We start from the raw sequence: 13,474 nt of genomic DNA, 5'->3' as shown, positions 1-13,474 counted from the left end.
AGTCTGGGAAAAGGAGCTCTAATAAGCCCTTCTGGTGACTGGACATATCCCCTGGGAAATGCAGGGGGAAAGAGCACATCCGGGAGCAGAGGTCACCCCCCACACAGCATGACTCCGGCTTAATCAGGAGTCTAACAGGAAGTGAAAGGTGAGAGGTGCAATGCCATGAACACAATGTGGCATAACTGTGAAATGATGGGATCCTCTCCTTAGTGACTTTGCTACTGTAATGCTATAAGCCTAATGAAGTATGTGATTTGGAATGGGAACACTGGTTGCCTGAAGTGAGTCGACATGGCAGGCAGTCTTTCCCCCTTCAGCCACCCCGACTCAGCCAAATTCACCCGCTTGGTCTCCCACATAAACTGGCTGGCACAGGCTCAAACAGTCTATTTATAGTTCAGCAGAGGCAGGTAGACAGGAGGGGCAGTCAAGCTGCAAATATTGATAAAGAGCAGGGGCGAGACTTGGTGACACATTCCAGGAAAACCTGGATGAGGGCCGACGTGCAACATCTGGGTCTTCATATCACACTCATGACAAATGCTGCTTGACAGAAATGGATAACAGATTCTCTAATATGACTCTAAATGTCTGACATGCTTTTTTGCGTTCAAGTTGTGGGTGTAAATGTTCTTACATGACAAATGACTATTATTTTTACATTTCTAGATATTTGTAGTGTGCAATTTATGCCAAATTTTGTTCATTTTTGCTTTTGAACAAAACACTAAATCTCCTTTTGGTTCAGTGTTTTCCAGATTGGTGGACGACATATTTATTTTGTTGTACATGAGCAGAATTAGTTCATAACCTTCCTTCCTGTACTAACCTTTGTTGTGAGGAAGAAGCAGTCTGATCGAGATTTCTCCTCTGCAAATGCATGAAAGTCTGTCTCAATGTTCTCAATGACAAATAAATAATTTTGTTTTGCAAGGTCGCTCTATTTTTTGAGGAGAACGAATTCAAACAATTCATGCTTTTTGCATTTGCCAGAGTATAATGGGTGTGCATAATTGTAAACTGTATGAGTGTGGTTATGTAAATTAATGTGTTTTTTGTTCTTCCTTCTAGTACAAAACAACTGAACAAACGTTTCAATTTCACACTGACACACTTGTCAGCAAGCCACGACAAAAAAGTGGATATTTGTAAACAAACAGCTGATTTCCCTATGTTTAAGACGCTGATAATTGAGATGATCTTCTTGTCGTTTCTGGATTGCTCTGATGTTGTCTACAGACACACCTTAGTCTCGATTTTTAAACCCCTTGGTTTACACTGGTGACAGTTGCATCTTGTTTGAAAGGGTTGGTCCGACATCTCTAACAATAAGAGGTAACAGGCAATGCTTTCTATTTGTTTATAAATCAAAAATCTAATATAACCATGAATGGGTTATGCCCTTAAATCCTACTTACTTTTCAGCCTTACCCATAATAGACTATTTATATTTCCTCATGGTTATATATTATCATATTGCCTACATTCTGGAAGACGTGTTACATTAGGGTTTACCAACAACACTCCGGCGTCCCACAGGGGTCTATTCTAGGCCCACTCTTGTTTAGCCTGTACATAAATGATCTACCATTGGTTTGCTCTGATGTTGATGTTAATGTACGCTGATGATACAGTTGTCTATGTTCATGGCTAAAACAAAGATGAAGCTGTATCAAAACCGTCGCTGTAATGGTACAAATTACCACGTGGCTAGTTTAATCCTGCCTTTAGCTTAATGTTACAAAAACAGTCAGCAGTCAGTTCTTTACAAAAAGGCCAACCTCAACACCAGATGCAGACATTACAGTCAAGTTTCAAGGAACTGCATGTCCATTTGTGAAGGAATTTTCTGTTCTAGCATGCAAGCCATCGCATGAGCTCACTGTAGGGATAGTGCTACATCTTTGTGAGAGACACTGATTCCCCTCAGCAGCACAGGGCAGCTTTATGTTTGTGTTTAGGAAAGCAAGCAATATTCTGATCATTACGATGGTAACCGAGGTCAAAGGACAGGGCTGTCTCACTCCCTAGATACAACAAACAGGTAAATAATGTAGTCCCTACAGAGTCAGATAACAATGTTGGACCACTGTGGGTGAACACATTTCCTTGTTTGTAGACTAATGACCAATTAGGGACATACAAAAGTTATAGCACTATTCTGAAGGCATATAGACGAGCCAGAGAGGACAACTTCTTCAGAGCTGAGGCGGCATCATGCCATGACATTGATAAATCCTCCCTTCTCCTTGGCCAAGCTTCAATAAACCTTTCAGTTTGAGACATCTTGGACTGAACGCCACAACACCATTAACACAGGCAAAATGTTCATGATAAAAATGATTCTCCTGCATGTCACGTTCTGTACAGGTTGGGACATGTCACTAAAACTGCACTAATGCTAAAAGAATCCCTGTAAAAACAATAAAATAATAACAATGAAAACCAATAAGAAGCCACAAGGATGGCATCACTGTACTATTTTAAAAAATCACAACTTACTCAACTGGGAACGTCGTTAAATACAGTAAACTGTGTCTAATTTTCAATTTATTACACAATATGGCTCCTCCACCACTCCATAATTAGTTCACACACAAAAAACAGCTGAACTACTAGAACTTGAGGGGATTGCTTTATCCCAGGAGACAAAGTAGTTTTGGCCAGTTTTCCTTTTTTTAAATCTTTTCCCAGGATTGGAGGATCTTAATATTGTGGATTTTCCACAATATTCAGGTTCATTACAAATCAAACCTGTGAACACTAGAGCAGTGATATGTTTGCTCGTTGTTTGTTGTCCTACTTGTCATTGTTGTGCTTAGGGTGCTCCTGCTAATCATGTTCTCTGTGCATGGTATCCACACTTCATTAGGCTCAACACTGAGTTGTTATGCTATTTATAGAGTGTTGTCATGATATTGTTGGTTCTGGGTGTCATAAGAACTGTCTCTCTTCTCTTTGAAGCACAGGCTCTGTTTGTATCTGCATGGTTTTTCAATCTTCTTCTATTCTTGACGTCTGCTTTCAGCTATTGCCCGCCTGGGGACTACAGATGGAAATGAGATTTTCTGGCTGACATATTTTCAGAAGGTCATTATTATGCACTGTCCTTTCCAAATAAACTATAAACCTAACTGATAAACTAAATTATACATCACAATGTCAATATATAATGTGATTAATTCAGAAATTATTAAAAGACTCATACATTTTTTGGTTGTCCAGTAAATTATACTAGTAAAATACTTGTCCATCTACTTTGCCACTTTGAAAATCATTCATAAAACATCATTTGTAAAATTGCAGACCCAATATCAAAGTTGAATGTCTCTTTAAGCATTCACAAAAATCTTGTGTGGTAGTAAACATTCATAACTATTAACATAACAAAAAAAATCTAGTTCAGTAATGTTCGTTTTGCTCTTCAGACTATTTCACAGGACTATGGAGGCATGACGGTTCACGTTTTGACTGACAGCTCCCTCATGAGTGCTGGCATGGTAGCTAAGCAATGAGCTGCCGTGGACGGAGAGCAGCAAAATTGTAAAACAGCCACTGAAAAGAATCAATATCAATTTAAGTGTATGCTATATTTAGAATATAATCATTGCTTTACTTCGCCATCAGACAGCCCTTTCCAACGGGGAACTCAAGCTGTTATCTCAGCTTTGTTCAAACCCAGTAGACCAGACTCAGACAACTCACATCTTACTCGGCGAATTGCGGATTTATATCGACCAAACCAGAGACTGTTGGTGCAGTGAAAAGACTTACCAAGACGTTAATAAAGGAAAACAAATGTAAGAATATTTAGTTTTTGAGTTTATTTAATACACTAAATGTCAAAAGTTAGATTCTTCCAGCTCTGGCTAGCCTTGAGGCAGATTGAGAGTGAGAACAGAGAGGCTTGTTTAGTGGGACAACTGACGTGGATTTTTTTATGATGGTTCACAGAAATAATTGTGTACAAATGTCTGAGCATAAACCCAAAATCAGGAAATAACAACAAACAAAAACAAATAAGTATTGAAACTAATTTCTAATAGTTAGAAAGCTTTTGTGGATTTGTGTTTCCAACTTCAAATTAATAGATACCTCACTATAAACTTATGTTGTCTCACAGTACACAGTATATTGTCACCTTTCCCTGTGTGTATGAAGTTTGTTCATGTCCTACCTGGAGAAAAAGCTGTGCTGACCCGTGGACGAGGTGTCTCCATCATACGAGTCGCTTTGCTTGCGGCTGAGCGGCGGCCCGCCCTGGCTGTGTCCTTCGTTGGGGGCAGAGATATCGATGTTGCTCTTACTCAGCCTCTTACTTGAACTCAGACCCGGGCTGGACTCCCCGAGCAGGCCCGAGTTATCCTGAGAGGAAGGAGGAGAATGTGCAAAGTACTGTAAAGCTTCATAGCTTCATATGCACTGCACAGTCAGACGAGATCTGATGCTTTTTTTCCCCAGCTGAACAGTTAAATGTGGGAGAGAAAAGTGGTGTCTGTAGACAGTGAATCTATGAAATGATTTGAATGGCAAATGGGGAAAGATGAGACAGAGGGAGTTAGAGACAGAAAGTGGGAAGCATGTGACCATTACCGAGGGGGAAAAGGGCATGAAATGACATGCTGCTTCAGTTTGGCACTTCAGCATAAATATTCAGATAAATATGTTACACGGACACCACAGGAACGACTGAAAATTATGCTCAGAAAGAAAAAAATCCCCCTGAGATCACCCTCTGAATGCAACTGTTGTTCCAGAGCCACTGTGAATTTTATTTACAGCTTTTATGTATGAGGAGACTCTTAGAAAAACAGAGTGCCAAGGACATTGCCTCTGGTGCACAGTGACATTTCTAAGAGCTGTGTCTTGATAGAGGTGTTGTGCTGAAAAATTGGTGAAAAACAGACGTATCAAAGGTGATTTTTCTGTATGAGAGTCACTGTTTGTTTACTACAGAGGACATGGAGTTGTGCCAAGGACATGGCCACTGATGTTCATGTAATAATTAACTCAGCTGATGAAAACAAGGTATAACACAGGCATGTAATCTTGATCGTTTGCAGTGATCTCGTCATCATCGATCATGGGTATAAACACACACACACACACACACACACACACACACACACACACACACACACACACACACAGATCAGTGTACCATTATCATCATAATCATCACCATCATCATCAGTGTAACAGTGAGATCCTACCTTCAGGCTCTCGGTGATCATCATCAGTGTAACAGTGAGATCCTACCTTCAGGCTCTCGGTGCTGTTGTTCCTGCTGCTGTTGTTTGGGCTGCCAGGCCTCTGGTGGTTGCTGAAGCACAAAGCGTCAAAGCACAGCACACCGCCCACACAGTCGCCCATCAGGCATACCTGCTCACAAACAATGTCATTTAGACGCCTTCAACATATGGTGCACTCAGACAGTTAAAGCCTTGACAAGGGGACAATTGGAGAGGTGTATGTGTAACTGAATTGAAAATGAGAAAACAGCATTTTACTGGGACTGCAAGGCATGACACTCATTGGGTCCCAACTCTCACTGCCAGTATATTACACAGTCTACAACCTTACACCACTAAAATGTCACAAAAGAAATAAAAGCGAAAGCAAAACGAGTTTAAGAAAAATTCTTTTTGTATCTTTCTGGAGCTGTTGCACAATTAAATAACAATAATGTTTTGCAGCTACGTGCAGCGCCTCCATTTTCCTCCGTGCACTGCAGTCATAAATCAAGTGTTGCTGTGTTCACAACATATCATTAGTTTGTGATTATGAGCAGCCAAGTGGGAACCCACCTTACCCACTTAGGATCTCTAAGTTGTAATTCTGAGCCAGACGTATTGGGGATTTCTTTATGTCTCCCACTTTGAGAACTACAGCACAGCGCTGATGAGATTTTGTGAAGCCATAATCGCTGGCACTTCAATAAATTCCAATATTAACACTAACATTCAGATGACAGAAATAGCTAATTATGTACTTCTGCTTCTAATGTCGACTATTTATAATCATCTTGGAATAATGTTTTGAAAGTCAGAATAACGTATGCATGCTTTTTTTTTGGTTATCCTTATTTTCAAGTCTCTTTTGCAGGGAGAACACACGACACACCCGAAACGCAACTCATGTTTCACAGTTGGGTGGTGCTTCCTGTGTTGACTCTGAAGACTACCACTGCTGCTTCACCAGGCGATAAACAATTAAAGCTCTACAGAAAAACCCCAGAGCTGATTATAATAAAGGCAATTACACACAGACCAATCTGTTGAGAAAAATCGAGGGCTGAATTTAATCATCTGAACGAGCAAAGCAAGTTGTAGAAATAAAGTGGATTTGCACTCATATCTACATTATATACCGTTATGTAAATGGAGCGTAGAGTACAGAAAGTATCAACAGCCAATCTATTTATAATCGCAAGAGCCAATCAAGAAAGAACACATACTGGTGTAATCACATTTACTGTAATCACCTGTGGGTTGTTAACTTGTACCTTTTGACTGAATGTAATGTTTTTGTTGTCGCTGATTGGTTAATCAGGACTGTATTGACCAGTGGCTCTCTGCTCGTGTGCCATTTAAAGCGTCATTTCAAACAGCAGCTCAGCTACAGCAGCAAATACGCAAAATTAATGAATCTACAGTATCTTTGATAGATAAAAAAACAAACAAACAGCACCATTCTGACTAATTCCTGAAGACTGAAAAGAAAACCCAGGAGGTTACTAGCAGAGCCGCTGACGTCAGCATGTGTCTACAGTGTCACGCTCTCATGCTCACCCCAAAACGCAGACAGACAGCGGTGACGCTTGATTTACGCACTCCTGACCTCCAAAGATGAGTGAAGACAGTAAATGTCAAATGGTTGACAGTGGAAACGAGCCATTCGGTGGAAAAATGAACAGATGAATTTGCCTGTATTTTTTCACCTCAGACCGATCCTCAATCGCTGTGTTTAATTCAGAAAACAGGTGAAAAATAAGATGTTTGAAAAATGCATGAACATGTCTTGTATGTACGATAGCAGCATTGGGACTGAATATGAGAAGCTTGAAATTTTGCAGCAGGCTCAGGATGTCAGAGCTTGTGTTTATTTAATCATATCATATTGTCATTTTATCAGCTATCAGTCAAAGATGAGACATTTAATGGTTATTTATTTTGTGATAAATACAATGTTTTATTTAGTAACTCGCCCCTGGCTGAGTATCCCTGGCATACACTCAAAGACAGCAGCCACTAACTGACCGAACTAACTAACTAACTACTGTTGTTAGTGATCTGTATGTTAATGACAAGGAATATGTGGAACAACACGAACAGCCGAAATATTATGACTGAAAGCTGATGTAGATGACACTTGGGTATATATATCAACTGCCAAGACAATTTATTCTGAATTTGATTGACGCGCTACATCCGCAGTCCTCAAATTCTGCATGCTGATGTGACAGCCACGTTTTGACAATTCAAATCTGTGTTCTAGGCTGATATTTGGTAAGAAAACCTCCCAAAAGAAGATGACATTTCCACTCCTAGTCATGTGCATGCTCTGAACACAGATGCAGACATGACAGGATGAATCAGGTTCACAGTTCTAGTTACAGCCATGAGTTTAGGAAATGTTTATCTCCTACTTTTCTGATCTCTAAACCTTAAGTTAGGGTAGAACAAGCAGTTAGGAAAGTTTTCTGTAATGAGGCCCCAGAGCCTGAACCTAATGCTGTTAAACCAAACCCCAATAGTGAACAGTCTACTCACAGATCATTACCTCACTAGAAAATACAGCTTGTTACCAACAGCCTAACAGTTGTTATGTGTGGGAGACGAGAGGGAAATGTGGTGCGCTCAAACAATAGACAGGCTAGTGTCCTCTGAGGACCTGAGCGCCCACAGATTACACAGCCCACTCTAAAGCAATCTTCACTTCCTTTGATAATCACTGACTTCCATTTAAGTGCCTAAAGCTCATTATTCAATGATGAGAGACTAGAGTGAAGGAGTTCTCCTCTCCTCTCCTCTCCTCTCTTCTCCTCTCCTCCCCTCTCTTCTCCAACCAGAAGAAAACCAGACAGACCTGACCCGTGAATCCTTGGCCGTCCTCCGACTGCAGGAAGCTGTGGTAGACCTGGTTGGCTCGGGCGATCACAGTCGCCACGGCGTCCTGGTAGCGAGGTGAGACGATAGCGAGGAGCGGGAGAGCAGCCAGGGGCAGGTGGTCCACACTGCTGGACACACAGCTCTCGTCATAGCTGTATGGGTTCAGGCTGGAAGAGGAGGAAGCAAGGAAAGAGGGCGCAGTGTAAACAGATTTCATCATAATTCTATGTCTTTAGGAGTGTTATTATTTTAAATCATTTTCTAATGCACGGTAATTTCAAATGAAATGAAGATCATGTTCATATTAGGTCATCGAAGGTTCTTCAGCTGAAACATAAGATGAGGAGAAGGATGTCATCTCAAGCAATACGACACATGCACGGGCCATTAATGGATGTGTGTGTGTGTGTGTGTGTGTGTGTGTGTGTGTTTGCATGCATGCGTCACACTGACAGCGTGGGGAAAGAATAATAGATGACGTTGCCCTGCACTCTTTCCTTGAGCAGCACTGTCACCATCCGTCACACACTCTTTACATTACAGGAAAAAAGCCGAAACAAGGCTGAAATACGTCAGCGGCCATGGGCGACGCAGAAGGACACAACCTCTCTGCATGTATGAAGGCTTTTCATGTGGCGCTGACATAAAAATTTATATGATGTAACATTTTGGGAATTGCTTCCCCAGATACTGGGGAGAGAGAGAGAGGCTCTGCCTCCAACAACTTTCTTACATTCATTCAATGAAAATACCAAAACTATTTCAAATCTGTCTCTCAGTGCTTCCACACTCTCTTTATTAATATAGCCTGAAAACACAAAACACACCCATGGATTTGCAAAATGGAAAGGGACGGGAGCTTAAGACAAACATCTGAGTTATATATTCGTGACAAGCGAACAGGAGTTAATAGTCCATTTGTTTGGAATATTCAGCTGCCGATCGACACATGCTGCTTTTGTGGCAGCCGGATGGTGTATGTGGGACTGAAGCTTAATTAGATAATGATCCAACACCTGGACCCAGTGGCTGCACACAGCGAGGCCTGTCCACTACTGGAGGTCTGGTAGCTAACAAGAGCATGAAGATTAAATAGTTATAGAGTTGTCTGAAGCCTCTGTCCTGTCCACGCACAATAGTAATAGTCTGCACAGTGTTTGAATACAAAAGAGTGACAACAATCACAAGTTTTGTTGTACGCAAGTATCATTACAATAAAGTTGAATTGAATCCAAACACACTCTGGACCAGTCGCTCTCTCATTCAGTAGATTAAATTCACATCAGTCGTCTAATTTCAATCTAACTAAATAAGCAAATAAGTGAATTTCCCAAAATGTGAGAGATGTTCCGGTTGTTGTGCTAATTGGACTGGCATGAACCGAGCAGGCTTTAATGCGCCTCTGAGGGATGAACTTTGTTAAATAGGGCCAAATATTGTGTTGCCATGGTTACAAAAGGACGAACTGAGTCTGTGTACCAAATGTTTTTCTCTCACTCGGGTAACAGCTGTGACCGGAGCAACGTAATGTTCGCTCAATGACTGTTAATGTCCCCTTGCATGTTGGTCAGATTCAGCCAGTTAGTTGATCGCTTACACCGACTGCATGATTGTGTAGATTTCTCGTTATGGTCTTATTTTCAGGTCCCAAGCACTTTTAATTATCCAGATAAAACTTCTTAAAATCAGAGAACTTCTTCTGACAAAAATCATCCAGCTCCATTTTGTTTTTGTTAATCCCAGCCAGGATTCTGCATTCACACGTGTTTGCAGCAGCCTTGGACAATTTCTACTGCAATTATGAAGTACCGTTGCTGCAGGCTTTGGGGAAACCTGTTGGGACAAAGAGAGACACTAGATGCGAATGTTTTGCTTCAAGCGACACAGTGTTCATCTGTGAGTCTGTGTGGTGGATGAAGCCACCCCCACAATCCCTACTGCAACATCATCATAGCAAACACAGATCTGTGTTAGAGGGCAATTATTTACATCAGCACCAGAGTGCATAGCAACACTGTGTAACTTTCATACCATAAAATAAAACATTTTGATGATACACTGATGTGTAATCAGGTGATGTAACGCACCACCAATGATGATAAACTGCTGTGAACTGTAGATGCTCTTAGCTAATGTTTGTTAGTCGAGCACCAGGGAAGTGGCATTTTGGACCGCTGGGAAGAGGAGATTTTCAGGCTCGGAGAATGCAGACAGGGAGCAGAGCTGGTGTCTTGCCAGGACCAGAACTGGGCAAGTGGGCAATGTAAACAAGCTCAGCTATGTCTTGTGTTGTTGCACTTGCTTGATGTTCACAAAGTTGTCAACTCGCATGTTTCTAATAACAGTTTTTGAGGAAAATCATCTAAAACTAAATTAAAAGAAGTACCAATTTCTATGAAATGCTGCTTTAACAACCTATTCTGACATAAATCACATGAAAAAAAAAAAATCACACTGGCAAACTCAATCCAAAAAATGACTTCGAACAAGATCTAATTTTCTTGTAAAAGCTACAGCTGTTTGTCCCTTTTATCAGTGGTGTAGTGCAGGTTATACACAGGTATGGGGAGTATACCTACTTGTTTTTCAGTCTGCATTGGACGTACCCACTTCTAAATCCCCTCTGATAAGCATCATTCAGTCGTGTAAGCAGAACTCGTTCCTAGGACGGCGAAGGTATGATATAGTTGGAGTAATATGAATGAGAATGACTTCACTTAAACTGCATAATTATGTAGTGATCTGAACGCAGCTCTGCACTTCTTCTGTGGCAAATGTCAATTTCATTTAAATTTTTACTCCCTGAAGTCAAAGAGCAGAAGTTAAGTGCCCACATGCAAATTCCACCGGCCTATTTTTAGGCATGAATTAAGTATACCTTCTTCCCTCTGCATCACTACACCACCTGCTTTTGACCTACTCTGAGCAGGTGGCTGCTGCCAGTGTAAACACCAGTGATACCTGCGACACTATTGTGCCATTAATTGTAGCTGACATGCCCCCCCCCCCGCTGTGCCTGTTCTCCCAGTCTAGAAAAGTCTAGTTCACAGCAAGACAACAAAATATAAAGTGAAAGGAGGTGAGGAAAAAGTCTGAGACCAACAAAAATGACATCTTGACGGCCGGAGCTGCCATGTGCCGTGAGGTGTCACAAAAACAAATCTTGCAGAGTCAGCCCTTAGAGGGATAAAAGGGGAAATATAAATGGAAAGTCACGTCTATATGCTGGGTAGCGACTCCCCTCAAAATGAGAAAAATGTCTACTAGATATCTCCAAAGATTACTGACTGGTCTGACTATTCTGATATATATAATTATAATTCTCATTTTACCTTTAAGATTAAATGAGTAAAAGCATGTAAAATGAAAAATCAAATTTCAGCAAAAGTACTTCCTTTTTGCATATATATTAGAAGTCTCCCTACCGCCAACCTCTCAGATCTTAACAGTAATGATATTACATGCAGCGCACACAGTATAGCACACGACCCGAGCCACCCCCGCAACCCATCCTTCATACTGCTCCCATCCAGTCGCAGATACAGGTCCCTGGCCTGGAAACAAGCATGCTGTGGCAAAACATCCCAGTACACACTGCCATGCAGTGCTGTATTTGTAAGGATAATAAAGTAGCTATCTATTATTTAGTAATCAAAGCTGGCTAAATAAATACAAAGTGAAACCCTCAAAACTGTATTTTCCTGCCTGGCAGCTGCTATGTGACATCCAGCAATTGATGAGAGTGACCTCAATCTTCAAACTATCAGCAAATAGAGGAGTAAGAAAAGAACACCCACGATAAGGGATGAAAAAAAAAACTGGAAATGAATACATACAAGTGGTAAAAAAAAAAAGCCAGAATTAACCAGGAGGCTATTTTTTTTCTTTTGTAGTCAAGGTGTTAAAAAGCTAAACAACAAAATACAGCAAATACAACACAGGGCTGATAAAAGACTGAAAAAAGCTAATATAATGAAAATCAAATGTAATCATAATTGATGTAATCAAACATCAAATGACACGTCCCTGTGATTACGACTACTTCAATTACAGGAATAATCACGTTAATATAGTGAGATAATATTGTTTATGTGGGCTCTGCATTTTCTTTATTGTCTTAATTACATTATCATTTTTCATAATTCAATGAACATGTAAAGTAGGAGTGAACATAACTTGCAGAAAAGCAGTTAATGTGATTTTTATGGTACAGTGACTTTGCAAACTAGCAAACATGATGAGTTACAAAACTGTTTAATGACAATAATGCTGCACTCAACTGGCTCTGACTCATACTGAAGCTATATTAGGGTACTGTAAGTGAATTGTCCCCAGTGTGGGATCAATAAAGTCTATCTTAACTTGACTTGTTCTGTCCACTGACAGTATAAAGAATGGCGTATGCATGATGCTCAGTTTGTAGTGGCTCTGGCCACCGACATGCTGGTAGTCCTGCTTCTGCCGCCTCCCAGCTAATCTGAAAATCGGCAAAGACGTGAATCACGCTGAAAGACGCCTGGGTGTTCAAACAAGCCACCTGTAATTGCTCCTACCCGTCAATCAAAGCAGCCACACTGTTAATTCTGCATAACTTTAAGCCTTAATATAATTTGAACAGGTGAGTTATATAAAAATTCCCCTTCAGTACAGTTGTTATGAATGGGGAAATTAGCTACAGAGCCAAAAGTGTTTTTTGTACCAGGCTGTAAACATGTTTATTTCTGCTGTGAAGTTGGACATTTTACATGGGGACTTATGGACTCATTCTGTAGCCAGCCTCTAGTGGACGTTTGAGGAACTGCAGTTTTTTGCATAGGCTGACTTCACAAACACGGAGGTTGCCGCTTGGTCCTGTCCTTATTTGTAATGTTCGGTAATGAGGAATGAGGTTTTCTTATGATTGTAATGTTTAAACGTTAAAAGCTTGTTTGTATGTTTGACTATTATCTCTATATTCATCTGGACTAGTTCAGATCACCCAAAGATAACTGAAAAAGTTTGCCTGTACTCTGGTACTGTATGAACCCTTCTCTTCAGGGGAAGCTTTCACACTTTAAGCCACTTTCCATGCAGATTTGTAAGAAAACAGGAAACCTTTGTTATACAGAATATTCACTGGAACGATACTGCATACACATATTTGCATAACAGCAATGTCACTTCTGCTACACAAGCTGCAGATCGGGGAAAAAAACCCAGCGCTGAGGTGGCAACATATTGCTTAAGGAGGAAGACGTTCTGTATCATAAATTAAACAGTGATGAATTGTTTATCAGGTGCTTGTTTATTGAGTTTTAGAAAGCTCAACATCCCTGCTAAGTGCCACTGAGTGTTTGGTCCGAGTCACTCAGCTTTGATCT

At 40.7% G+C, this 13,474-nt stretch overlaps 1 protein-coding gene across 2 annotated transcripts in view; it reads right to left on the bottom strand.

Moving 5' to 3' along the window:
* The window catches only part of pitpnm3 (PITPNM family member 3), a 91,754-nt gene that overhangs the window by 22,744 nt on the left and 55,536 nt on the right, over positions 1–13,474 (bottom strand). For both annotated transcript variants that reach the window (XM_027280713.1, XM_027280714.1), the window contains exons 6-8: positions 8,092–8,281; positions 5,263–5,385; positions 4,181–4,368 (exon numbers count right to left, since the gene is read on the bottom strand). In XM_027280713.1, the coding sequence (XP_027136514.1) occupies positions 4,181–4,368; positions 5,263–5,385; positions 8,092–8,281 (501 nt within the window). The remainder of the gene's footprint in view (positions 1–4,180; positions 4,369–5,262; positions 5,386–8,091; positions 8,282–13,474) is intronic.

Source organism: Larimichthys crocea, chromosome VII (genome assembly GCF_000972845.2).
Source record: "Larimichthys crocea isolate SSNF chromosome VII, L_crocea_2.0, whole genome shotgun sequence".
Classification (NCBI taxonomy): domain Eukaryota; kingdom Metazoa; phylum Chordata; class Actinopteri; family Sciaenidae; genus Larimichthys; species Larimichthys crocea.
The sequence above is the reverse complement of the archived record's forward strand: the minus strand, read 5'-3'. Positions and strand labels throughout refer to the sequence as shown.